The 27,753-nt window shown below is 43.0% G+C and overlaps 1 protein-coding gene across 1 annotated transcript in view; it reads right to left on the bottom strand.

Annotated features, from left to right (window-relative positions):
* Positions 1–27,753, bottom strand: part of ROR1 (receptor tyrosine kinase-like orphan receptor 1) — a 176,180-nt gene that overhangs the window by 20,083 nt on the left and 128,344 nt on the right. Inside the window, exons 5-8 of the mRNA XM_006773274.2 lie at positions 20,399–20,526; positions 17,950–18,267; positions 15,345–15,590; positions 378–589 (exon numbers count right to left, since the gene is read on the bottom strand). Of these exons, the coding sequence (XP_006773337.1) occupies positions 378–589; positions 15,345–15,590; positions 17,950–18,267; positions 20,399–20,526 (904 nt within the window). The remainder of the gene's footprint in view (positions 1–377; positions 590–15,344; positions 15,591–17,949; positions 18,268–20,398; positions 20,527–27,753) is intronic.

The following is a 27,753-nucleotide window of genomic DNA, read 5'->3' as shown; positions in this document are numbered from 1 at the left end:
CCCCCCCCCAACTCTCTCCACCTCTCTACCTTTCTTCATCTCTCTTTCAGTTTGATTGGAAGAGTATGGAATTTCCTCCTTGGAGATTTTTAAAACAGCTGAGTCCTGAGGGGCTGGGAGAGGTGGCCTCCTAAGGATTCCTTCGCAGCCAAACTGTGTGGGGAGGCAGCGGTGTGGCCCAGCACTGACGTGGACACACTGAGGAAAGAATGTGCAAGCTGCCTCGGACGCAGTCAGAGATGCACGGCTACCTGCAAGCGAACCCCAGCACTTGTGAACCTGAGTCTGCGTCATCTGACTTCTAAACTGGGGAGGGTTATAGGTTTGCTTTAACCCGAACTGACATCATGAGTGCTGCCGCGCTCTGTTCACTTTACCTTGGGCTTATACGCGTTCAGCATCGACATCTCCACGTTCTGACCTCGGACGTGCTTGGGCTGCCTCTGCACGGGCGGCGACGAGGACTTCTGGTTGTTGCGGCAGACACAGATGAAGAAGAAGAGCAAGGCGATGGCCAGGGGAATCGCCACGCTCGGCACCAGAATGTACAGGATTTCCATCTTATTCTTCTCCTTGGAATCCTTCGAATCTGGGTGCAGAAATAAAAATTTCAAAGAAGAACAAAAGTTATACAAGTTCCCATGCCATGTATACTATTACACTGCCTAGTTTAAAAGGACCTCCTATTCTTTTACACACACAAGTCCACTGTGAGAAGAAAAAAAAAAGAACCGTTGCTGATTACAATTTGTTTCCATCAAACCTTCAACATAATTTATTGAAGTTTAAAAGTTTAAAGTTCAAATGTTTAAAAATGGCAGAGGGAAATTATAAAGGCTTTGCATGTGTGTGGGTCCCCCTCTGAGGCTGCCTCTCCCTAGCATCAGACCGGCTTTTCTCTCACACCTTAAAAGCTAAACGCCAGGTGAATGGACTGTATACATCCATGAGCATTAATGTGGACCACAGGGCTCTTCTTCCACTGGCCGCCAGCCCAGATCAAACACCGCGACCTAATGTTCCAGAAATCATGCCGTTGTCTGGGCTTGTTTGGACACACAGGGCCAGTCCTGCATCTTCCAGAGTCAACATCACTAAAGAATCCTGGCCCAGTGTCAACAAACCCAATGGCCTGAGAATATGGGGACCTGAAGGCAGGGCCAGCTCGGTCTCTGATGAGCTGTGTGACCCTGAATAAATCACTCACCCCTCTGGGCTTTTCTTGTCCGCATGCACCAAGTATGTATTTTGTATAGTGTCTATCATTGCCTCCCGTGCGGCACCATTGTAGAACTTGATACTTTTTTGAAACCCAAGAATTCTTCCTAAATGGTTTCATATGAACTCAATAATTATGAGTGGTAACACCTTGAAGTGTATTTTTGAAATCTTATACACCCACTGTACCTACTGTTGCTTGGGAAAGAATGTAATACAGAGAGAAGGACCTTACGCGTACATTTCTTTTTATTGGTTTGAGCCTGGCCTTTAAAACTAAGTACTTTAAAAACAACAACAACAACACAACAACTAAGTACTTTGGGTATATATTATCATTAACTAATTATTTGACTGATAAAGCAAACAAGAATTATGGGACAGCTTTTATAGGGGTTGCATAATACATGCCCTGATCACCAATAACCTCATCAACAATCTTGCTTTAAGAAAATCCAAAGTGTGGCAATAAAGATTGACACAAAATTCAGAGATGACTATTTACAAAAGAATTAACCATGCATCCATCCACCCATTCTCCCACTTGTTCAGTAAGTCAATAAACCAAAACGACTACTGACAAGCACTCTTCTAGGGTCTGGGAATACAAACTTAACTTCGACATGTCCTTTGCCCTCAAGGAACTCATGGGCTAGTAAGGAAAACAGAGAAAAGATAAATACAATACGCTGTTGGAAATGCTAGAAGGGAAGTATGAATACAGTGGTGAAGAGTCCCCCAAAGTCCCTGTAAACAGTGAGCTTCCCTTGTACATATAAATGGGAATATACCTGCACGTACCTTCTTTGGGAACCCGTGGTTCAGTGAGATAGAGCACCAATCACATCGTTTTCTCTCCACATAAACAGACTCAAGACAAGAAGGTCAGAAGGAGTGCCCAAATCTGGGTGATGGGACTGCTCTACGGGTTAACCCTCAGAGGGTTTGGGGAGGGATAAAATCTGTTTAAAACTAAGTCTTAATATTTATTGAGTATCTTCTGCTATTATGAACGATGGGACTGCTCTACGGGTTAACCCTCAGAGGGCTTGGGGAGGGGTAAAATCTGTTTACTAAGTCTTAATATTTATTGAGTATCTTCTACTATTATGAATAGGGGCCAGGTACTGTTCTAAGCACTTTTCATTAACCCATTCATTTTATCCTCATAACCAATCCCAGGAGGCAGGTGCCATCCTTAACTCCATTCTTACAGGTGAGGAAGCTGAAGGGCAGAGTGGTTAAGTAACTTGCCCAAGGACATGCAATTAATAAGTCAAAGCTGGGACTCCTCCCCTGTGGTCTTGCTTCACAGCTCCTGCTCTAGCCACCACACCGCACGGCCAATAGTTTGCGAATGGCTGCTGTTGTGCACCTGCTTTCTCATGGTAGGGTTTCTCTTGCTTCACGGAAGTAGGAAGGACGAGCGAGGCCTGAAATGTGGGGAATGACAGTGAAGCTTTGCCAGACGTGCTCCTTTAGAACTCTCCGCTGTATACACTGTGGCAGGTAAACATAACCCAGGCATCTCTGGGAGGCCATTCTAATCATTCTAGCCATTAGAAACTGGTCTCTTTTGTAACAAGAGTGTTTGCATGTGGGTGGGTGGGTAGATAGAAAAAAATCACATGGAAGAGTGTCTACCACAGGGCCCACCAGACAGATAGACAGACAGACAGATAGATAGATAGATATCGATCATCAATCCATCTATCCATCTATCCTCTTTAGAAACAGTGTAGCAGAATGAAGGACATGTATGTTTTAGAGTCAGAAACTCTACAGACGGCCTTTGTCGTTATCTACGTAACCTCCGGAAGGCACTTAGCCTCTCTGAGCAAACCCATCTGTAAAATGGCAATGCTAATACCTATTTCATAGAATTGATATAAAGAATAAATAGAGTAACAGCGAAAGTATCTATTCTATACCTGTTACAAGTCAATCCCTCAATATTTACCCCTTATGCTTAGAGTAGGAAACGATGCAGGAATGAAAGCTTTGGGCTGGGGATTTTAAATAACCTTAAGCAAGAAACCACCTCTCTGACCTCCATCTCCTCATTTGTTCAGTCTTACTTGGTTCACGTGAGAGATAACGTTCACGAAAGAACCTCGGAAAATTGAAAACTGCCATGCAGTTGTGGAATGCTCTGATTATTAACGTTATAAAACACGTTCATATCTGTCAGTACCACAAAGGGAGAAATCCCTCTTGTTATTCTTGGATTTTCAGTGAAATCATTATGAGGGTAACGATTACAAAAGAAATGAAGCTCATTTAGTCCTAACGTAATGCTAGTCATTTTTTTTTTCTGGCCCGGAGTTTTCACAACAAGGGAAAGCAGGGCTCTCACCTGTCTGGCAAACAAAGGAGTCTATTCTGTACATTCCGTATCAGATTATTCTCAGAGCGCCTTTGACTGTAAATGCGAGGTCTGGGACAAATCCCCCTGTAGGTCTGCCGCAGAACAAACTTCAAGAAGCTAAACTCTTTGAACACAGTCAAACTTGGCCCCTTCAGGCTCATGGAGGATATGCGAGCGAGCACAATGTCTTCTTGCCAAGTGAAATAATCAAGCAGAACAATACGTGGTGGAGTTGGAAGTGACAGAAAGCAGCTTCAGGCCTATTGTAAGTCTACCATACAACAGGCTCACGTTCCCACACAGCTCTCTGCATTTGGCCAGGAGGGGAGTCCGGGTCTGGCTCAGGAAAAATGTATAGGAAAACATTCCTCAGAACAACTAATGTTACTCATAGAAAATTAGAACACGAACATTTGCCCAACCTCTTTTAAATGTCCTAGCATTTTTATTCGTCATTTTAACCCAATGTTATCTTGATTTTACACATGGAGAAATTGAGGCCAAGAAAGAACAGATAATTTGACAAAGCTAGAAAGAGGTCAAGTCTGGGTTGGAATGCAAGCCTGTCTGCCTTCAATACTTCCATGCTTTATAAATTATATTACTAATAAAAGCTAACATACTGTATGAAATTGTTTTTATCATCTCCTTAAGAGTCCAAGGCTCCCTCTCAGTGAGGGCTAGTATCCAGCAGAGACCATACTGAAAAAGAATCACATTAGAACAATGGACATTATTCTTACTATGCCCTTTAAAGGGTAATGGGCACCTCCAGTGCATTGCAAAGAAAATTAGAATGGTGAAGATTTTTAATACTTTGCAGTAACTGCCTAAAAGTAAAATGCACATATTAGTTACATCAAGTTAATCCTTGGGATTTCTGGGACCAACAATTTAGTCTGGATCACATGATTAATTTCCTTTTAAAAATCAATTTGGTATCACAGTTTATATCTGACATTCCTGTTTTATTTTTACAATGATATTCAATATTTTGATTAGTAATTAAATAAAATAGAGAAAATACTCCTTTCTTATCCTGGGCTAAAACAAGGTATACATGATTTCTCATTCAAGAGGTACTTCTATAAAATGAAACCTCATCTGGGATATTACTTTTGAGTTAAAACAACAAAGTGCTCAGATTTGCAGCATGGCAAAGGTAGGAAGAAATCTTACAGAAAATCAGAATTCAAAGGAAATTAAATAAGTTAAATTATGATCTTGTTTTGAAAAAAAATTTAAAACCATAAAAAAACAAATAGGAATTGCTACCATTTATTAGTTGGAAACTATAAAATACGTTGGTTGTTATCAGATAGGGGTCTGCATTATTAATATTTAAGCAGGTGCCTGGAAGCCAAATGGAAAACCATGGTATCTGGGCCTTCAGTGGGCATGCTGAGCCCAGCCGTTCATACTCTCGGTTTAATGATGGAAATATTAAGTAGGTGATCTATTGCCTTATGCATTCTCAAATGAATTAATTCTTAAAATAGGACTCTGATAAGCCATATAACGTGATTAAATTTTTTCTCTGCAGAAAATGTTTTAATCACAATAACTAGGAGGACAATAATGAATTTGTGAACACTGGAGAAAAATCTCAGTAACTGGAGTCCACACGAGTTTACTAGAAGTTTCTAAAATTCCAGGGCCTCAGTTTTCTCCTCTATAAAAGGAAAGATTTGGGCTAATCTTTTCCTTTTAATTTAAAAACTTTAAATCATGGTAAAAGCACATAACAAAACTTATCGTCTTAACTATTTTGAAGCAAACAGTGGTGTTAAGTATATTCACATTGTTGTGCAACAGGTCTCCAGAACTTTTTCATCCTGAAAACAGAATTTCTATACTCATTGAACAACTCCTCATTTCCCCTCCTCGCCAGGCCCTGGCAACCATTATTCTACTTTCTGTTTTTATAAATTTGACTACTTTAGATATTTATATATATAAAAGCCAAGCTACCGGAACACCAGAACTGGAATGACTGGTTGCTTTGACGTGCTCTGTGGCCCCTATTGGCCCCCTCTACCCTGATCGGGGACGGGGTGTCCAGCCAACCTCCTGTGTCCCCTCCCCCCGGCCGGCCGGGCCCCCATCAGCCCCAATCAGGGCGGGCTGGCCTGACCCCACCTATGCATGAATTCGTGCACTGGGCCTCTAGTTTTACATAAATGAAATCACATGGTATTTGTTTATGATTGGCTTTTTTAAACTCAGCATGATGTCCTCAAGATTTATCCATGTTGTTGCATGTGACAGTACTTCCTTCTCTTATAAGGTTGAATAATATATCATGTTTTATTTTATTTTTAAAGATTAAAAAAAATTGATTTTTAGAGAAAGAGGGAGAGGGAGAGAGAGAGGAAGAAACATCTACATGAGAGCAAAACACCAATCAGCAGCCTCCTGCACGCTCCCTACCAGACTGAGCTGCAATCTGGGCATGTGTCTTGACTGGGAATTGAACTGGCAACCTTTTGGTTCATGGGGCAACACCCAACCTACTGAGCAACACCAGCCAGGGCTACACCATTATTTTCTTTATTCATTTACTGATGACATTTGTCTTGCTTCCACCTCAGAGCTATTGCGAATAACGCACAATAACAGGGCTCATTCTCAAATATATCTTTGAGATTCTGCTTTCAGTTCTTTTGAATACATACCCAGAAACAATATTGCTGGATGAATGGTAGTTCTATTTTTAATTTTTTGAGGAATACCCATAGTGTTTTCTATAGTGGCTACCACATGTTGCCTTCCCACCAACACTACAAAATAGTTCTAATTTTTCTACATCTTCACTAACACTCTCATTGTGGTTTTGATTTGCATTTCTTTAATGACTGGTGGTATTGAACATCTCATGCTCATTGACATTTGTTTATCTTCTTTGAAGAAATGCCTATATAAGTCCTTTTCCCACTTTTTAAAGTGAGCTAATCTTTAAGGGCCAAAATTCAATAGTTTTTATAAAATTAAATCTTTTTTCACTTGTAATAGTATTATTTTAGAATGGTAGACCAACCGCATTTAAATGTTAGCAAAACATTTGATCGAGTGTTTATCCTTATGGACAAAAAATGAAGGCTAGACAATATGAGATGGGTTAGTAATTCATCACAGGCCTGCACTCTAATAGTTTTAATCAGCAAATCACATCAAATCGTAGTGGGCTATGCTTGAAGAAACCTGTCTAACATTATCATCAAGCACTTGATGATGACATGTTTCAAACTTGAAAATGGCCTGAACCTAGGAACGATACCTAACTGACTATAGAAAAAAAAAGTTTTTAGAGGACGAACAGGCTGAAAGAATGACCTAAAACAAACAGTTGAAATTTTGCAAGTAAATGTAACTTTCACTTAGGTTAAAGACCTTGTCTAGAGAAGTCCATGATTAAGCAAATCTACTAAATACTTTTTAATATAACCAAACCAAAGCAAAACAGCAGCAACAGCAACAAAATCCCCCAATATGTTTTAGTGAAGACTTGAAGGCTCAGTTGGACCCAGCAACATCATGATGAAACTGCTCGAAAAATTTCTCATCTGTGGCACTTATAGCAACAAAATACCCTTCACTGGCAATACTAAGTCATGATCAAGAACATCATGGTCCTCTTCTACCTGTTCTGGTAAAAATACACCAACACATGTCTTCTACTCTAAGAGTTATATTTTTAAGAAGGTTTTTGAAGAAGCAAGAAACATCCAGAGAAGGAGGAGGATGGGTAAGAAAAGACTGGAGGAACTACATGCTCTTAGATTTAAAAAAAATCAAATGAAGGATGTGTAGATGTCTTCAAATTGGATAAGAAATGACAACCGAGGTTACAAGCTAGATCCAGTACATTGACTTGTTCCTTAATAGTTGTTGTTCTTAAAATAGTAACTTTTTTTTTTTAATCAGGAGATTTCACATACAAATTTTGGTTTCTAGCTTACCAAGGCCAGTTTTGAGCAGTGGGAGCTATCCCACAACCACTCTGAGGTGGAGAGATGTTGCTGTCTGTGGAGGCCTCTGGCAACGTTCAAACGGAGGCTGGATGTTTTCTATGGTTTCTCCCAAGATACTCTGATTTTATAAACTGAGCTGACAGCCCCTTATTTAGGCCCCTGGGAAACTTCGACTCTCTTATGAAGCAACTGATTTAAAGCTAGCGACGAATATTTTTCCTGAGTGTCCTCAGCCTACCAGACCAGTTTCAGTCCTTGTCTGCCCAGCTCTATGCTGTGGTTGACCTCAATGGGTGTAACAGCATTAATAGACCCCCTTGTCCTCTGGCTTCCGGTTAGGGTCAGCCAATGGGAGGTATTGGCAGTATAAAAAGAACTGCCCAGGGCAAGAAGAGAGTACAGTCGATGTGTTTATTCCCAGGACTCCCTCCTTGCTGGGTTGTAGAGGGTTACCTTCAGCCCTCTATCTGAGGTCCCAGCATGTATTGGACAGCCCTCTCTCTTTAGCTTCAACTATGGAGTAAGGCAACTGATGGTCCCCTTGACTTCCCAGGCTTAGGATGGTAATGCCTCCCACTCCTGCTTGCCTGGGTTCTGCACGTTCGTTATTGGCTTTCCCTAATTCTGCCACCATTATAAATAGTCTCTTTATAAAATTCTCCATTTGTGCCTTTAGCTTCCTGCCAGAAACTGGACTGATACAAAGCCAATAACAACAATCCTTGTGGTGTTGTATCAGAATTCTGTCACCAGAAAACGCAACATACAACATTCCAAAATGGTTAAAGGGAAGTGACTAGAAATACAGGCTTTCAAGAGTTGGCATTTTTAGCTCTTAGAGTATATTTGCAAATACTGTGAGATTTAAGCAGCCCAGAAAACAGCAAAGTTGACTAAATTTTGTATTCTTGTCCTAAATTTTTTTTTAGTTCTTTCTGGCTTGATGCATTGATGTTTTTGTTCCCTCTATATTTATAAACAAAACACTTTCTTTTCAGTGTTTCTAAACATAAAATCTACTTGGTTTGAAACCAAAGGGTTGGAACTTTTTTTAAAAGGTTGGGAAACGTTTGACTTTTATTTCAAGCATGTTTTTTATTCAAAGATTCATTGAAGAAGCTTTCAATCAATGGATCAATTTGATTCTGTAATTAGCACACAGTCCCTAATGTTTCAGTGCTGTTTTGAGGACCCAGTGGTCAAGGTGGATTTTGTCCTTGAATGGTGTCTTAGTAGATTTCATAACATGTGTTGGCTTGAGGTCTATTTTTTTTCTAACAGATTTCTATCTAATGTTGAAAAACTGCACAGATTTGTGTGAAACAAAACCTAGAAAAACGAAAACTGTAAATTAATCCTAGTATGTTATGATAGAGGAGGGAAAATTTTGGTGCCATCATTTCTTCATGCTGATGCTGGACTTGGCGTGGTTGAAATGCATTTCTGCACCACAATTTTAAGCTTCAGTAAAAGTTTGCTTAACTGATCATCTCGTGATATTAAAAAAATAAAAAATAAAAAAGATTTCTGTCCCCAAAGGGTTAAAAAGGGGTCAAGATGACAGGGAGCACTTCCTACTGCCCTGGTGGTTGACCCAAAGAGCGGAGAGCTTCTAAAACCTCGCTGCTTGAGTAGCTGACACACTGGGTCAAGACTCAATGTATATCGGGGACAGTGAAAAACACTTTTATGGTTATTTTATGGTTAAAACTATTTTATGGTTAAAAATGTTTAGGGAACATGACTTAGTTACAAGGTTTGGGTAACTATTGTTCTTTACTTTGTTGAAAATGTATAAAGACCAGAGACCAAAGTACATCTTGAAAATCTCTGCAGTATAAAAATAACTCTTCCGGAAAGCTTCAGACTATACAAAGCAGTGCTCTATGCCTTCCTCCTTTCCCCTCCCCACCATCCAGTTCACTGTAATGTTCAATTTTGGTTTGAAGAAATGGCTGAAAGACAAATTGCCTTACAACAGGTCTTCTATGAAATATGGGAGAAGGCCGCTGACAGAGCGAGTTAAAAACTGCAGTGTTCGCAATCTGGAAAACATCTGCCTTGCCCCGGACTGTAAACCACCGCGCTGCAGAAAATGGTTTGTGACAAAGCAGAACCCAGGGCGGGTACTTGTAAGGTTATGGGACAAATCAGGGCGATTCAGGCACAGAACTGGGCAACGTGCCCTTTGGCAAATGGCTGCAAGGCAAGGACTTAAAAGGAAACACAAGAGCAACAGGCCAGGTATGAAAACTCCACACGGAGCCAATTGGTTCACTACTTTTCTTATCAATGGGCACACTTCAGCGGAGCTGGTTTAGGAGTGAACACCATACTGCTGCTCGGAAATTCTGGTTGTTTGGTGGAGGAGGAAAGCTTTCCTTAGAGGTGAATCAGTCACGCTGGCCGGGAAACATGGTCTCACGACTGGATCTAGAGTAAAATAAAGGACCAAGGTTGAAAATCAGAACTCCAATCCAATAGAGGCTCTGTCTCCCCACACAGTTTGAGAACAAGACAAGGAATTTCAATTAGTGGGAGAGAGAGAAGGAACGTAAGTCACGTGGTAGAATACAGCCAAAATAAAATTGCCAGGTTCCTGCAAAAGGCGCTCTTGAGGAAATAGACATTTTCCACAGCTTCATCCCCAGAGCTGCGTAGAAAAGCAATGATAAGGGCGACAGCGAAGCTGTGAACCTGGGAGGCGTGCCTAGGTGCCAGTTGGAAGGAACATAGGCAAATGTTTCTTTTTCGATTTACTTTCCACCCAACCCACGGTATTTGGCTTGGAAGGTGGCCACAGTGACTAGAGGTGAAAGTGTAGTGAATGAAGGTTTGCAGGCAGGATCTCAGGGAAGATGGCCAACTCTGAGGACTGGGGACCTGGGCTGCCGGGAAGGGAGGAGAGCTGGGACTTAACGGGAACACGGCAAGCACGTGAGGCTGGGGTGAAGCTGCTGGGGGTGGGGGTGAGGCGGGGGCTGAGACTATGTGGAGCACCTGGGGTCTTTCAGAGTAGATGTCTTTGTGGAGGGGGTTCCATTCCTGCACCTGAAGAGCTGCACAGAGTATCAATGGATAATGTCTCAAAGACCTAGAAAATGCATGATCAAAGAAAAGAGGGAGATGATAAAGGAATGTTTATTCCTCTACATAATCGAGATTTCAGTACTTGTGGCATGGTGGACAGACCTGGAGTCCTGTGGACCTGGACTGAATCTTGGCTTTAGTAGAAGCAACATTGCCTCAGCTTCTCCATCAGTAAAATGGAGATGATTCCTTTATTCTGTGGTCAGTAAGAGGATCAATTAATTCAACATGTTTTATTGAGCACTAATGAATTCATAGGCCAGATGCTGGTAGAAAGAACTTCCAACAACCAGCAGCCATCATTAAAATGCAAAGTACATAACAGCAGCACACGTAAATGCTGGGAACCATACGGCAGTGCTTAATGTGATTCATATTTCTTTCATCTGCTGCTTCCACTAGATTGTAAGCTACATGAGCGTATGGTCTGATCTAGCATGTTCACAAAGTCGGACACACAGTAGGAGCTCAACACATACTGGTTTCAATGAGTGACTGACTGAATACATAACTAATTATTCAGTTGTTAGATGCCTGGGGCAGGAAAGAAAAGACTGGAAGGCTGAGAGGTCAGGTCCTGCCCAAACTATCTTCTGTTCTTTCACTTTCTCCAAGCACTGCCTGGGCACATGCACACAGTCCTAGCCAAGTCAGTTCCCAGAATCCACAGCAGCCATAGTTGGTTGTGCTTAATTTTATGTTCCGTCTTAGAGTGAAAGTTCATGGGTAAAACATTCTGTGGCTGACTATTCTCTAGTGCTTTTATTCTAGAAAGTACCACAATGCTCACATTCTGCCTTTAATTAGGCCTATACCTCTTTTAGCCTTACTGAGTTGAAACAAAACCAAAAGTTATCAGTGGGAAAATGAGAAACTCCATGGAGATTTTGAAATTTCCTTAACTTTGACTTAACTAACGAGTACAGGAACATCTCATGAGACTCCATCCCATTCGGGAGGGAAGTGGAAAAGGACTCATTTCAAATCTGCCCCTCATGCTTATAACTCATGGTAAGATGAAAAGTTGTTCTCAATACTGGCTATAGGCTTGAGTCCTGGATCCACTTCTTATTAACCTTGTGGCCTTGGACAAGTCACTTAACTTCTCTAAGTCTCAGTGTTCTTTTCTTGGGTAAAATAAAACCCAGCTCATAGGGTTACAGGACTACAATACATAAGATCATGCATAAAAAACTCTTAGCATCATCTTTGGCTCACTGTAAGCTTTTAGTAAGTGGTAACTGATGTTTAATATTATTGTTATCCTATACTCTAAATTATATAATTTATGCAATAAATATAAAATACTATATTCTCCAATGTAAATTGTATAATTCCTATCCAGCCTCAGGGTTCCTCAACCCTGGCAGTGTTGACATTGGGGCTGGAAAATTCTGGGGTTGTTCTGTGCATCCTGGGTTGTTGAGCAGCATCCGTGGACTCTGTCCCATAGATGGCAACCCTCCCCCGTTGTGACAATCAGAATCTCTCCAGACACTGCCAAATGTCCCCTGGAAAGCAAACTTCCCCTGGTTGAGAATCACTGATACAGAAGAAAGAGCAGTGCGTGGCCCTAGGCAGTGGTCGGCAAACCGCGGCTCACGAGCCACATGCGACACCTGCACGTGGTATTTTGTGGAAGAGCCACACAAAGAGCTGCGGTTTGCTGACCACGGCCCTAGAGATAGGAGGCCTCATTTCCATGAGTTAATTGTGATCATAGGTAAGTCCTACCACTTCCCTGGACTTCGGTTTTCCTATATAGTAAAAAGGGCAGGAAATCCCTACTTTATCTTTCCGGATTTTTGTAACAACAAAATAAGAAAAAAAATTCAAATGCTCTAAAGAAGTGTTATACAGTAGGACTGTCTTATGATTATTTTGTCAGAGGTTGGTGACTGAGGGACAATTACAACAAGCCTTGCCTTGGAACAGCCGGCGCTGACGGGCTCTCCTCTTTAATTCTCATCCTGGGGGCCATGCCTCCCTATTCCTTTAAAGGATGTATCTGTGGCTTGGCCTGGAGAATTCAAGAGGAACTGTTTTCTTTCAAAATGAAATAAAAATGTTCTTTTTTTTTAAAAAAATTATTTTTGTAAGTGGTGAAAACTGCCCTGTCATCTCCAGATTTAACTTTCATCTAAATTTATTTCTCAGATGACTAGAATTAACCAGTCCTCCGGAATTTAACTGTGTCCTCTGCAGATTGATATTCAGAAAGAAATATTCTGAAGGTCTCCAATATCCCTGCACTGATTAATACTTTAATAATACACTGAGTCATGCTCTGATACATTTCTTTATCAGCAAGGGACCATTTTTATGTCATATCATATTATGGGAATCGATATACTGGAATCTGGAGGTTGAGCCTATTGTCTTTTCTTTATTCCTGGAAAATCTTTAAATGGAGATAGTAGAGTGTCTTGGAAAAGAGTTTTGGCTTTGAGTTTGGTTAGAGCTTATGTGGACAGAGGATGGTTCCAAGTCCAACCCCATCAGTTATGTGATTTAGACAACTCCTTTAGCCCTTCGGAACCCCAGTGGAATATGGTAATAACCCCACCGCCCAGTATGGTTCTGAGGTTTAAATGGAGATGAATATATAAAGCAAGGAGCATCCTGTAGGCGTACGGTAGGCCTTTTGTAGATGCAGGTGATCTTTCTCTTTCTGTCCACATTCTGAAAGGCTGTTCAAGGATTTCTTTCATCCCTCAGAGCATGTGTTTGGTCTGACTGCTTCAGGAAGGCCGTTGAAATGAAAACCAATACTTCTTCAGTATACTTCAGGGTCTTGACATAAACTAATGGTAATAAAGCTTGAAGCACATTATCAACAAATCTTCCAGTTTATGAGCAAATCCCCTCCATAGTTCTGATGGATATTAGTTGGAAATTAAGGGTCGGACGTCACCTAAAGGACAACTGCATTCACCCCGAGTGGAGTGAACAATGTGTTTCTTCCTTAAAATAATTCATTTTATCTTCTTCAGGACAATCATCAGCATCCTGAGGCAGCACAGTCCAGTGGCAGGAAGAGGCGCGTGGAGTCAGACAGTCCTGCCATGAACTAGCTGCGTGATTTTCAGGCTCTCTGAGCCTCGGTTTCTTCATCAGCAAGGGTTGATAATATCCATCACAGTGTGAGGGTGAGGAGAAATAAAGCCTCTGAAAGCCCCCACGCACCATGCCTGGCACATAGGGGTGCTCAGTGAGTGCTGCCTTTACCTTGTCCCTCTTGCAGATCTTCATACCTTGCCTGGCTTAGGAGAAGGGGTGGGGTAACTAAGTAAATCATGATCAGCCTATATTTTATGGTTATGCCCTTCCTATTCATGTTGAATATAGCATGCAGGGTAAGCCACACATTATTAAGTGGAAAGCATTTTAAAAATACAGGGTAATTTGCTTTGAAGTTTCCAATGGTGGCTCTGGAAGAGTTAATTTTATAGTTTGTTCTTCATGCTGCATGTGAAGGCATTTTAGAGCCCAGCAAGACAAAAGGAGTCTGGTCACCTCTTTTCCAAACTTGGCATGTTTAACCACCCATCAAACCATTTTGCAGGGGACAGTATGGCAACAAGTAACACATAAGAACAAAACTGCAGAATAATAGTGTCCCAAATTTTCATCATTAAGGGTTCTTGTTCATATTTGTATTGCTTTCTCTTCTGGGCCTCTTTAGTGCATTTTAGCTTCCTCTTCTTGGTACCATAACGTTTGTGCTAACTTCCATTGTATCATACACATCGCATTGTGATTGTGATGTGAGTCACATTCTATTCCTCTTTCAACCCCCCTGCCCCACAGTAGGCTCTCAGACAATACTTGGCAAACTGAGAGCAAGCATCCCTATGTACACAGACTGTTTACGACTTATCTTAGATTCCTTTATGTAGATAATATTGATTAAACATTTGCTATCTTCCGGACATCGTAGGGTTTTTCAGTTAGCAACTCATTTATGTTCACAATCAACCCTCCGTGTAGGTCATCATCATCTGTTTTACGGCTGTTCCTCCCCGGCAGTGACATCCTGACTGCCCGCCCCCTCCTCCCCCCACCCCCCGAGGCCTGGGAAACCCCACCGACATTCTCTATGAGAACCAGGGTCAGGAAGATGAATCAGTCCCAAAGGAGCACCAAACTCCAGACTCCATCAACATCTTCATTCTCTTTCTCCCACCCTCCAAGCAACTGCTAGGAAAAGGAATAAACTGCTTCAGGAATCCCATTTTCTTCCTAGACTTCTGCTGTATATCCACCCATTGCCCTACATAACTGAGCAATAGCTCTGTAGATTGCTCCGACCTTGTAGGTGTTCTCAAGGGCACAGGGAAAGCAGCGCCCTTCTGCTCCCAATACACCTGTTGTGCTACAAGGTACACTTGGACGTGGGAAATGTCTTTGTACGTGAATGACTGTGCTAAGCTGCTTCCTCTGTGCCTCGCAAGAGACAGTGCCTGTGACACCCACTAAAACAATGGCTGCAGGAGGGAAAGGCCACTCCCTGTTTGGTACCTAAGAGGCACTTTATGGAGAAACAACAGGTGTATCTATCCTAGAAACATAGGTTGAGATCATACAAATGCCACGAATCTCCCTTGCCGCTCACAGGACGCTCCTGAGGAAAGGGAATGGGTCGGGGCTCCGCTAAAGCTGGCTGGACCGCAATAAAGGCGACGCGTGCTATTTACCACATGCTGGGATGTCGCACAGGTCGGACTTAAAGTTTTCATCCAAGGTGAAGCACCAGGGAGCTTCCTTCTGGTTCCCCGGGTTGCGGCAGTAGGAATGCCCTCCGTTCAGCTCTGGGAAGCGGAGGGCGGTGAAGGTGTGGGTGTGGGGGTACTGGGAGTTCCACGGCTGGCACTGGCGCCCTGACTTGGTGACACTGACGGTCCCCCGGTAGTCCACGCCTGTGCTGTTATAGCACTTGTGATCTGGAAAACACAAAGGGAACGCCCACACTGTGAAGAAGAAACAGAGGAGGTGCGGGGCTCCCAGCCAGCAGTTCCTGCATTAACCTCAGGGCCAAGGCTCCCCTGCTGGTCAGGGGCCCTGTGGGCGGCCTTCCGGCACGCTGCGCTGGGACATGGCCTGCCTTGCAGCTACATTCCTGGGAGGATTTAAAGCTTATGCTTCGGGAATAAAACCAGTACTCCACAAGTATTTTTAATATTGAACATGGGAAAAAATCAGAACTGGGCCATAGGAGTAATTTCCCAGTGAATGGTTCAGGGAAGGCTCAAGCTCAGCTGCTCTTTCCGCGCCTGCTTGAGGGCCTTCGGGAGGAACCATGCGATCAAGAAGCTAATCCATAGAGAACGCTTATTAGTGGCAGCGCATGGTGAGTGTCTAACAGGAGCTAAGCCATCTCCGTGCTGAGGGACTGGACACTCTTGAGGAGCAGGTCTGAATAAGTACTCCTCCCACGTGACCATGGGGGCTGTTACTTGAAATCCCTCTTTAAAAAATCTATTGAGTTGTAATAGTAATAATAGTAATACCGATGATATTGTTACTATTATGTGCGAAGTATAGTTCTAAGCATTTTAGATACATTAAGCTATTTAACTAATAAAGTAGTATTAACTACCCAAAGGGAATAAAAAATTTATCAATGAGTGTCATTCTACATCAGTGGTTCTCAACCTTCCTAACGCCGCGACCCTTTAATACAGTTCTTTATGTTGTGGTGACCCCCAACCATAAAATTATTTTCGTGGCTAGTTCATAACTGTAATTTTGCGACTGTTATGAATCGTAATGTAAACATCTGATATGCAAGATGTATTTTCATTGTTACACATTGAACATAATTAAAGGATAGTGATTAATCACAAGAACAATATGTAATTACATATGTGTTTTCCGATGGTCTTAGGTAACCCCTGTGAAAGGGTCGTTCGACCCCCAAAGGGATCATGACCCACAGGTTGAGAACCGCTGTTCTAGATGCATGGGAAATGTAGAGAGGAGCAGTCTTTAGCTTGAGGGTGGTAAGAGGATAGAGAGAGGATAGCGCCCCATATACATATCTTTAAAATTGTGGTACATGACACATATCATAAAATTTACCATTAATGCATTTAGAACATTCAAAATAGTGTGCAACCTCCACATTATCTTGTTCTGGAACCATAAATCATCCCCAAAGGAAACCTTATACACATTGAGCAGTCATTTCCCATCACCCTGGACCCCCTTCCCCAGCCCCTGGCAACCACTAATCTGTTTTCTTGTCTCTGTGGACTTGTCTATCTGGATATTTCACATAAATGGAATCACATAGTGGAGTCTGGCTTCTTTCACTATCATAATGTTTCCAAGGTTTAGTCATGTTGTAATAAGATTTTATTCCTTTTTATGGTAGAATAATAATTCATTTTATTCTGTTTTATGGATGAATAATATTTATTCCTTTTTATGGGTGAATGGCACTTATTGGTTTTTATGGATGAGTAATATTTCATTATGTGGATATACCACAATTTGTTTGTCCACTTATCCACTGATGAACATTTGGGTTGTTTCCACCTTTTAGTTATTGTGAGCAGAGCTGTTACAAACACGTGCATATAAGTTTTTGTTTGAACACCTGTTTTTAATTCTTTTGGGTATATACCCAGGAGTGGCACTGCTGGGTCATATGGTAATTCTATTTTTAAGTCATTGAGGAACTAGCAACAATATTTTAAAATTACTATCTTCATGGAGCTTCTTGAAGGTAGACCACACACGGTGTATATTTAGCCCATTGGAAGGTAATCTATTAGTAGAAACCATTATTGTGGATCAAATTCTACTTTTTACTGTGCCATGGGGTGGCTGGCCCCCAAGGCAGCACAGAGGGCCAGGGGCTACCACCTACTTTTTTTTTAAAAAAAAAAAAATTGATTTTAAAGAGAGGAAGGAGGAGAGGGAGGGAGGAAGGGGGAGAGGGAGGGAGAGAGAGGGGGGAGAGAGAGGGAGAGAAAGAAGAGAGAGAGTGTCTGTGCACCCTCTGCTTTTATTATTTATTTTAAAATTTTTGTTAATACTCACCCAAGGATATTTTTCCCACTGCTTTTTAGAGAGAGTGGAAAGAAGGGAGGGAGGGGGAGAGAGGCAGAGGAGAAAGAGAGAGAATATTGATGTGTCTACATCAACTGGTTGCCTCCCGCACGCACCCCCAACAGGGCCGGGGTTTGAACCTCCAACCCAGGTGCGTGCCCTTGACCGGGAATCAAACCTGAGGCCCTTCGGTTCCCCAGGGCCAACACTCTAACTGCTTAGCCACACCGGCCAGAGCCCACCTACTTTTATTGATAGGATCCGCCATAGGAATTCCAATTCGGATGCAGTTGGCAGCTTCAGGGCTCTCTGGCTGGGGGAGATCTTCACAGTTGGGCAGCTTCAGCCTCATCAGAATCATGGGATTTGATCTTGCAAAAATGTACTCTGTCTGACACAGGACGTTTTCCAGGATTTCACATTCATCGCGACACAAGTCACGGGGCTTTGGGATGGAAGAGGTCTCGTCGCAGTACGGGAAGGCGTAGTGGCACAGGGAAGGAATGGCGAACTGGGAACACTTATCAGATAAGTGACTGGAGGTGCCAATCATGGTGAAGGCAGCTGGAAAACAAACACAGTTATTAACTCCCAGGGCTGGGGTTGATCTGTGGTGATCTAGCCAACAAGTATCATATATAACACACACTGGAAGGGATCTGCTGGGCTCAGACAGGCCAGCCGAGAGGAGGAGATTCATGTCAGATGTCTAAGCAGCTTACTTTCACTGTCTTGAAAAAAAAATCATTTTGTCTATAAAGTTAAAAAAACACACACACAGGATTAAGTTACATATGTACCGTTTCCTAATAAAAAAGAATTAATTAGGTTAAAGGACAATATATTTTTCATTTTACTACAAAGCAACGGAACGTCGTGTTTCATCCGGTACTTTTTATTGGTTCGGTGAGGTTTCTGAAGCATTTGACAGCTGCAGGCCAGGACGCGTGGGACGGGGCGGCTGGGCCTGAGTGCAGGACTCAGTCTGTGTTTCGCCTCTCAGCTGGTGGGTGACTTTGGGGAACTTGTTTAATTTCTTTGTGGCTTGAATACTTGCTACGCCATCTTCCGAAAAGGAGGCAGCTCGCTTAGAAGTTCTCCAAGAGCACAACTCAGTTATTCCAGTGAGTATTAAGGAATGTTAATGGTCACTTAGCCTAACCTCAGATCCAGCACGGTTTCCAAGCACAAAGTGAGCGCCAGCCTCCCTCTGCATTCCTCCATTGACAAAGGGCTTACTCACGAGGCAGCCTAAGAGGTTGTTGGTACATTGTTTCCCAAAGAATGTTCCTCTGAATAAGGACTATGTAGAACATTAATAGCGTTGGAGAAACTAGGGTTCCATAGCCAAAGAAGTTTGGGAAATGCAGGGTTAAACAAAGTTCACTGGATTTTTTAAAAAAATTTTTTACTGTAATACTTTCCAGTAAGCTGATGCCCATTGAAAATGTTGGAGAGGATTTTTATAAACGGGTGACCAAATATTTATAACAGAACTCCCATTTATTTTCATGAGTACTTAGTAAAAAGTATGTTCAACGTTCTCATACCAGGTTGAAATGTGCCTTCAGCAGCTCCTCTCCATCACCCCTACTTCCCAGAATCCTTCCCCTTGAAAGCCCGAGGGCTTCAGCAAATGGCAACTACATCTTCCTATTGGTGCTTCTCTAGGTAAAGTAGCTCCTGCAGCCACCTCTTTGTTCCTTCAAATTCCTCACAGGACACAGTTTCTGGACTTTTTGATGTTCGCTGTGCCTACATTGGGTTTGTTCTTACCTCTCTTAAGTCCCAGGGTTGCCAGATCAAGTACAAGGGACCCAGTTACATTTGAATTTCAGATAAACACTTGGGACAACCTTCTTTTAAAAAATGATCTTTTGTTTATCTAAAATGCAAATGTAACTGGTTGGCCTGTATTTTTATTTACTAAGGCTGGAAACCTTAGTAGAATCTCAGAAAGGCAATTTGAATGGCTTGCAAGAGTGCGTGGCACAGAGGTGTAATAACTGCACCAATAGGTACAAAGTGGCTCTAAGCACCAGAACTAGGTGTGCAAACTCACAGAAGATAACCTACACTACCCAACTCATGTGTGCTAAAAAGTGCTGCACTATTAGATCTCCATTAAGATGCTTACAATTCTGAAAAATGAAGGGCAAACTCTAGAGAGCTGGAGCAGGAAGAGATCCATGACCATCTTGCCTCATCATTCATGTCACAGATGAAGAAAGAGATTTTCACGGAGAGTAAGAGATTTCCCTAAAGTCACAGTAATGGCGATTCAGGGATTAGAATCCAGAATCCTAGACTCTAAACTCATTCCCTTTCTGTCCACATGATGTGGCTTCCAAACAGTAAGCTCTGTGAGGGCAGAAACAACCGGCCTTATTCCCCACACCATCATATACCCCAGTGCCCAGGTACATCAAAGACATTCAGCAATATTTACTGAGTGTTTAAGTGAACGTGAGGCTTTTCAAAGCTTCCTTTTCCTCTAAGAGCAGCATTCAATAAATTATTTTAATGTCAATTTTAGTAATATTTTAATGATCCTATCTCATGCTTGCTTATGGTCCTGCTCCTAACCCCCATGCCTGCCTGGCCTAACCCTTGGCCAACAGAGGACCTTAAGAAAACTATTGGTGAGAAAAATAGTTATTCAAGGTATAAACAGAATGTCAGTGGTGTTACTTACCTGTGATCTGATTTTCTATTTCCCCTTGCATGTGCAAAGACTCCATATAGACGGTGCGGTTGCCAATAAATCTTGCGCATGCAATCCCTCTGTATGGTTGACAGAATCCATCTTCTTCATATTCATCTCTAAAAACAGAGCATAGACATGAACTGATGCAGTACATACCGGACACGTAGACAGTTGGATCTGATTGCACAATGCCCTCAACAGTCACTAGGGGGCGCAGTTGAGCATAGTATCCTAAAGACTGGGCTAAGGAATCAAACTCTTCCTCAGTTCCATCCATCACTTAACACATCTGTTGGTCACATTGGTCAAGTTTCCTTCACCCCCAGAAAACCATCCTGAAGCACAAAATCATCCTTAAATATGGGAGAAAACACTTTTTATTTTCGCAGCTGGTGGTGGGCTGGAAGATGAAGTAGTTATAAGAGTAAAGAGGAAATGAATTGAAAATCTGGGCACATGTTCTACAGTTTTTGTTTTGTTTTTAAACAGATTATTTCTGCTTCATTTGATACAAAGGTGTGGGCGAATTCTGCACAAGATCCACGCTAACTGATATGTCAATTAGGTGGCCCCACGGGGTGAGAGGCCAGGTGCAGCCGGGAAGAAACCATACGGGTCCATGATAAGCAAGACACCGGAGTACAGAGTGCCCAGCTGTTCCTCAGAGGCAGACCACAGCCAAAGGCCACCTTCCACACTGACGGGCGGACTTTCACCCAGGGTGTTCCTCCTCTCTGTTAACCCGGCTACAATCAATACATCGTCTGAACAAAATAGCATTTTTCCTCTTTGGTTTCTTTTAAGTTAAAGTACTTTAAAGCCAAAGTCAGGAGAAATAAAATTCCCTTCCTGGGTTTAATATTCTTATATTTTTAGGCAAGCTCTCTGAGCCTCTGAGCCACATATATGGATGGTAGCAGTTGACCTCTCTACCCTATCGGCCAAAACTCATGAGGAGCCTACCAAACAGTGTAAATGCTTTTAAAAAGTGCTACACAGAGGTAATGTGATTATTATTAAACTAGAGGCCCAGTGCATGACATTTGTGCACTGGGGCGGGGGGCGGGGGGAAGTCCCTCAGCTCAGCCTGCACCCTCTCGCAGTCCAGACCCCTTGGAGAATGCCCACCTGCTGCAGAGGTGGGAGAGGCTCCTGCCACTGCTCTGCACTCGCCAGCCATGAGCCCGGCTTCTGGCTGAGCAGTGCTCCCCCTGTGGGAGCACACTGACCACCAGGGGGCAGCTCTGGTGTTGAGCACCTGCCCCCTGGTGGTCAGTGCACATCATAGCGACCAGTTGTTCTGCTGTTCGGTCGATTCGCATATTAGGGTTTTATTATATAGGATTATTACAATGACCAAAGAGGACACTTATGTTTAAGGACAATTATTTACTAAGCTCCTACTTTGTAACAAGGACTATGGTCAGGACTATGGGGTGAGGGTTGAATGTGGGAATCTAGAGAGCCCAGTATAACAGAAAACCAGGTGAATAAAAAAAAAAAAACTTGATAGGGCTGATTCTTAAGACACTAGTTCTCAGCTGCTTTCTGCTCCCGAGTCACTAAAACAGTCCGTTTGAAGGTGGAGATGGGGGAAGTATCTTTAGTTTAGACTTGAAAATAGTCTCTTGCAAAACTTTTAAAACATAACCTTTAAATATGATTACAGATGAATATATCATATCCTCGACATAAAGACATTGAAATTTTAATGTTGCAAAATCCTGCAAGCACTCTAGATGTTTACTTTCATAAATCCGAGAGCAATGTTGAAGTCTTTTTGGCTCACATTTAACTTGGGTTGTAAAATTAACCCCACTTTTATTGGGTAACTAATACCATAAACCCATTGGGAGAAAGAAGGTTCTGGATGACCTAGACTTGCATCTTGGAAGCCGAAGTCCTGAGACACCTCCCTCCGTCCCCTGTTTTATAGATGATGCCTTTCTATCCCCAGGCATTAGCGGAGCCCCGGACTCGTAAGGTGTCATTATGAGAACACCTCTTCCCCCCCGCCCCCAACTACATTCTCGAGGCCTCAATTTATATCTCTTGGGAGGACAAAACCCTGGAATTACCCTCCATTATAAATCCCCAACCGACTGGGAGTTCCCATATTTTATGTGAGAGGCTTAGGCTAAACTTCTTACCACCTTTCCAGTTCAAGACTCTAAATAGACTCTTTGAATACTTTTTTTTCCAGAATAAAATGGAATGCAACTCCCTTGCCGAACATTTCTTGTCAATGAAAGGCTTCGAGCTGCAGGTGGACTGGATTTTTGACTGTGCCCGGAATTCCTGACATTCTGGCCAGTCTCTTGGGGGCAGATCTAAAAAACTCACACGAAACGCACAAACACAAACAACAAACGGCATCTGCTGGGGAGCAGCGCTCAGCCCTGGCTGCTTACACGACTCTCCTCAGGCGGCTTTGAAAATACCAAGGCGAAGCCCCACCTCGGACCTATTAAACCCCTCTCTCGGGGGACACAGCTCGGGCATTCATGCTTTTATAAAAGCTCTGTGGTGATTTGAATGTGGTTGAGAACCACAGCACTAGAAAAACAAACAGGTATTAAGTGCCTGCCACTCTCCCTACTGGGTACTGTGCTAAGTGCTCTCTTCAAAGCTGCCCCTTAGGCAGCGTTATCCTCTGTATTTTACAGAGCGAGACACTCAGATTCAGAGAAGTTAAGTAAGTGGCTCAAATTCAAAGCCAGTAAGTGGTGGACACAGGATTTAAACTTAAAATTTAAGCTCCAATGACACCGTGTTGTTAGATCTGTAATGACGTTGGTGGACACAGGATTTAAACTTAAAATTTAAGCCATGACACCGTGTTGTTAGATCTGTAATGACGCTCTCCACTTTTCCAGACCCTCTTTTAACTCAATCAGCCTGATTTATAAATAAGGGACTTTATAAGGTGCCTTTCTGTGTACCAGGCACTAAGTTTCACTTAAATATAAAACTGACATTCAGCCTGGCCGGCTTGGGTCAGTGGATGAGTGTTGACCGACCTCTGAACCAGGAGGTCATGGTTCAATTCCCGGTCAGGACACATGCCCAGGTTGCCGGCTCGATCCCCAGTGTGGGGTGTGCAGGAGGCAGGTGATGGATGATTCTGTTCTCATAATTGATTTTCTATCTCTCTCTACCTCTCCATTCTTTTCTGAAATGAATAAAAATACATTTTTTAAAGTTTAATTAAAAAAACTGACAGCAAGTCATTTAATCCTGACAACAGTCCTATAAAGAAGGTGAAGATATAATTATTCCCATTTTACAAATGAGAAAACTGAGGGTTGGGAAGAGTAAAGAACTTGTCCAAAGTTACCTAGCTAGATTTGCCCCAAACTTGTAACCATGGCCCACAGCTTCCTGCCAAATTCCAAAGTTACCTAGCTAGATTTGCCCCAAACTAGTGCTTGTAACTATGGCCCACAGCTTCCTGCCAAATGGCCTGGTTATGGAAATGTTGGCACTGCTTACAGGGGCTTTGCCCTGTGAAGATGCCGGGTGGCAATGAAGGTTTTCTTTTAAATGTAAAGTCACAAGTGCCTTTCATCCTTTCCATTTTCCCTGCTGGCCTGGGCTGGAGAGAAACCAGCACTCCTCCAGCATCCATCAGCGTCATGCTTTTCTCCAGTGTACACTTCTTTCATCCTGGATGCCCTCCATGCTCAGCAAATTAAAAACATGACGCGGCAAGGCTGCGTGAGCACAAGGGCACTTACAAGGAGCGCGCCAAGGCTGCGTTACAGAGAAAAAAAGTGTGGCTGAAAGGGCAAGTGGCATTTCAGCGGGTCATCACAGCGGCCGCACCACCTTGCACCACCGCCTTGCACTGGCTACCTCGCTTCGCGATGATGTGGGGACGCAGGGTTGCTTTGTGATGGGAACTTATGTTTCTCCTAAAGGTCATTCAGTGACCACTTCGCCAGCCTCTTGGACCCTCCAAACTCTCTGTCATGTGACGGGGAAAAGCAAACACAGCCTGCCCTGCACCGCCAGGGTCGCCCCCATTCCCCAGGGGAAGGAGCTTATGAGGGATTGTCAAAGGGGCCGAGAGTGATCGCAACCACTGTGGCAGCAGAAGGGTCCGCCCAGGAAGCACGTAGACCAAGGAAAGGGACGCGCGGCCACTGCAAGTCGCAGCTCAGAGGAGTTTGACAGCGACAGTGGAAGTCCATCGCTACAAATGCTGGGCAAGCTGCTCAGGTCAGTGAGCAAAGACGGGAATTCTCTGAAAATGAGAAGGGCATTGCACAATAGGAGGCCAGAAGTTAGCATTAGGGGAAATGGGATGGGCCTTTCTTCATACCAGGCACACCCCCAACTTTCTTCCTCGTCAGATTTTACACTGGAGCAGGGGCAGGGCTAGTAGACTAAACCAGCTGAACTGATTCTCGCTAATGAGTCAGGCCCTAAAAATTCCCCTTTGGGGTACGAAGATCCCGTTAAAATGCATTCCTTTCCTTAGTGAGAAAAGAATGGATGTAAAGGTACTCTGCTAACTATAAAATCTCACTTAAACAAAAGAATTAAAAACAGGTACTCAAACAAAAATACTTGTTCACCAATGTTCATAGTGGTCCTATTCATAAGAGAGAGAGAGAGAGAGAGAGAGAGAGAAAGGTAAAAAAGTTGGAATAATTCCAAACGCTCATCAATAGATGAATGGCTAGACAAAATGTGAGATATGTACAATGGAATAGTATTCAGTCATAAAAAAGGAAGGAAGTACTCAAACATGACACAACATGGAAGGGTCTCCAAAACATTATGCTAAGTGAAATAAGCCAGACACAGATGGCTACATATCAAATGATGCCATTGATAGGAAATCTCAAGAATAGGTAAATCCAGAGAGACAGAAAGCAGACTGGTGGTTACCAGGAGCCAGGGAGGGAGAAATAGGGAGTAATTAGTCAATGGGTGTGGAATTTAATTTTGTGGTGAAAATACTTTGGAATAGACAGAGGTGGTGGTTGCACAGCAGGTGAAGGTACTAACTGCTGCTACATTGCTCACTTTACAATGGTTGATTTTGCGTTGTGTGAATTTCACCTCAATTTAAAAAAGATCTCATGTAGACACAAGGGACAAGGTAGAGGGACTTTGGGAGAGGGACAGTGGTTGGAATTTGAAGCTACAGAGCTGGGGAGAGTTTTGGGGGGTAATTTTGTGGGTTCTTTCTACGCTGACTAATTGGCTAGAAGCATTGATAATTTACACAGTATCAGCAGGCTGCTTTGTTCTGAGGCTCATAGCTCTTCATCTGGAATGCCAGGGTGGTTCTGCCCACCACCCATGGCAGCTTCATAGGGATAGGTTGTAGTGATGAAATAACCCAACACTTTGGAATTGACCCCACTCAGCCCTCTTAACTAAGAGCCCCATTTTATGGAATGAAGATGAAATAACATCAAGATGCCTGCCCCCAAAGACCTGAATCTCGATCTGAAGGAGAACCATCACATAGCTCAGAGAGCTGCAATGCCCCTAGGTTTGCTTTAGTGTGCGACTTAGCAATGTGTGGGTTATTTTTTCTCACGCAGGAAATAATTTCTCTTTAGCCAAGCAAATATAACTTACCAGTGCCTTCCCCAAGACCACTGTGGCCATAGATGCATGGCAAGTATCCCGTTTTAAATTCGTAAGTCAGGCCACATATTAGTGGTCCGGTTAAAGCATAGCACACAGTGCTTCCCAGGCCCGGCTCTAGGAACCAGGGCTGGGTGCAACGCTTCCCAGCTCAGAGGCAGGGTTTTCCCTTGGGAGGTGCAGTCAGATCTCTTTAAGCTGAAAGTCAGCTCCGTCTTTTAATTAAAAAGGGAGATACATGATAAAATGAAAGATCGAAGCAGAGGCTGCAGAATTATTCCAATGTAGAGAAAAGATCAGAGACACAGAAACTCGGAGAACAAATGATATTCTGATGTGGTCAAAAAGTTGCCACCTCTCCAAAAATACCTCCTTGCTTTTCCTGAGAAGATTTGGAGCCTTGAAGCATCCTTGGTTAAATGCCCAGCAGGAGCGGGGAAATACTCTGTCCTGTCAGCTTTCACACCCCTTGGAAGAGAAGGGGCATCAGGAGAAATACAGGTGGAGGCGGGAAGAGCTGGTGGAGTGAAGGAGAGAAGGAGGGTTGTTGGAAGAGCCAAGAATACACTCTGCCTCAGGGTGGCTGTGGTCAAGAAATTACAGGTTAGATATGGGATCCCAGTTATGTCACACTCTCTACTTTCTAAAGACCAATCTGAAAGTGGGCATCAAAGAGGGTTAGGAGTCAACATACTTGACCTTTCAGAGGTCATCAGCTTTCAAAGTGAGCCAAGCAAGGCACGTCCACCCAGAGGGGTTCTGACGTCACAGGGAAGATGCCAATCTACAGGGTTGAGAATTCTGCTCACTCTGGTACCCCGCCTTCTCCTCCTGGAATGCCTCTGAGGTGTCCATGTCAGCATCACGGGCTGTCTTTCACCTCGGAATCCCAACCATCGTTAACACGTTATTTCCTTAGCAAAAGAGTCCCTTGCTCTTTCTCACACCATATTTTTTTTTTTTGCTTTAAAAAATTAAATTAAAATTTTAACTTTCTTTTTCCTCTTGGCTATGAACCATTAAAACAAACAGATGAATCCGGTTCTGTCATAGTTTCCAGAGCAGCACATAATAGTTACTTGTGTCCAACTCAGAAATGAGAAGGTACTGGCCTCGCTTCACAGCGATGTTTGGAAACACAAGGGTTGCGTTTCACTTTGGAAAGGGAGCAGAATTACCCAGGCTCGTATCTCACAAATGTAATTTTGGGGAAAATTATGCATGCAATACATTTTATTCCTATTTAAACACACATTAGAAAACGATAGCATTGCACTAGCATGGTATTTGCAGGACTGCGGAAGATCACCAATGAAAAGAATGAGCGGTTTTTGCCCTCTCCTATTTACTGAGGCCATGGCGGCAGGGTAGCCTTGCACCTTCTTAAGAAGCCCTGGGTGTTTTCACGTGTCCTCCTAGGAAGGGCCTGCTTTACGCCCAGCTCAGGCTGGAGCAGGGAATGCATAGGAGATACTTGCAGACCCCAACGCGCCCCCCCTCACACCCCCCACTTCTCATTAGAAACCCTTTAGATGTTCTCTGGCAGGTCTCCAAACATCAGACATTCAAACCACCCCCTAAATCTGCCCATTGAGAATAATGGGAGTTTAGAATAATATGAAATTCACACATACCAATCTGGTCAGATTTTCTACCACAAATGTTACTAGGATTGCTTTGATTTTTTTGTTCACTTTCCTTTTATGCCTTGGGCCATGGATTGAAAAGAGAGAAGG

The sequence above is a fragment of the Myotis davidii genome, unplaced genomic scaffold, assembly GCF_000327345.1.
Source record: "Myotis davidii unplaced genomic scaffold, ASM32734v1 scaffold205, whole genome shotgun sequence".
NCBI lineage: Eukaryota > Metazoa > Chordata > Mammalia > Chiroptera > Vespertilionidae > Myotis > Myotis davidii.
Note: the sequence above shows the minus strand (reverse complement) of the source record. Positions and strands in the feature narration are given on the sequence as shown.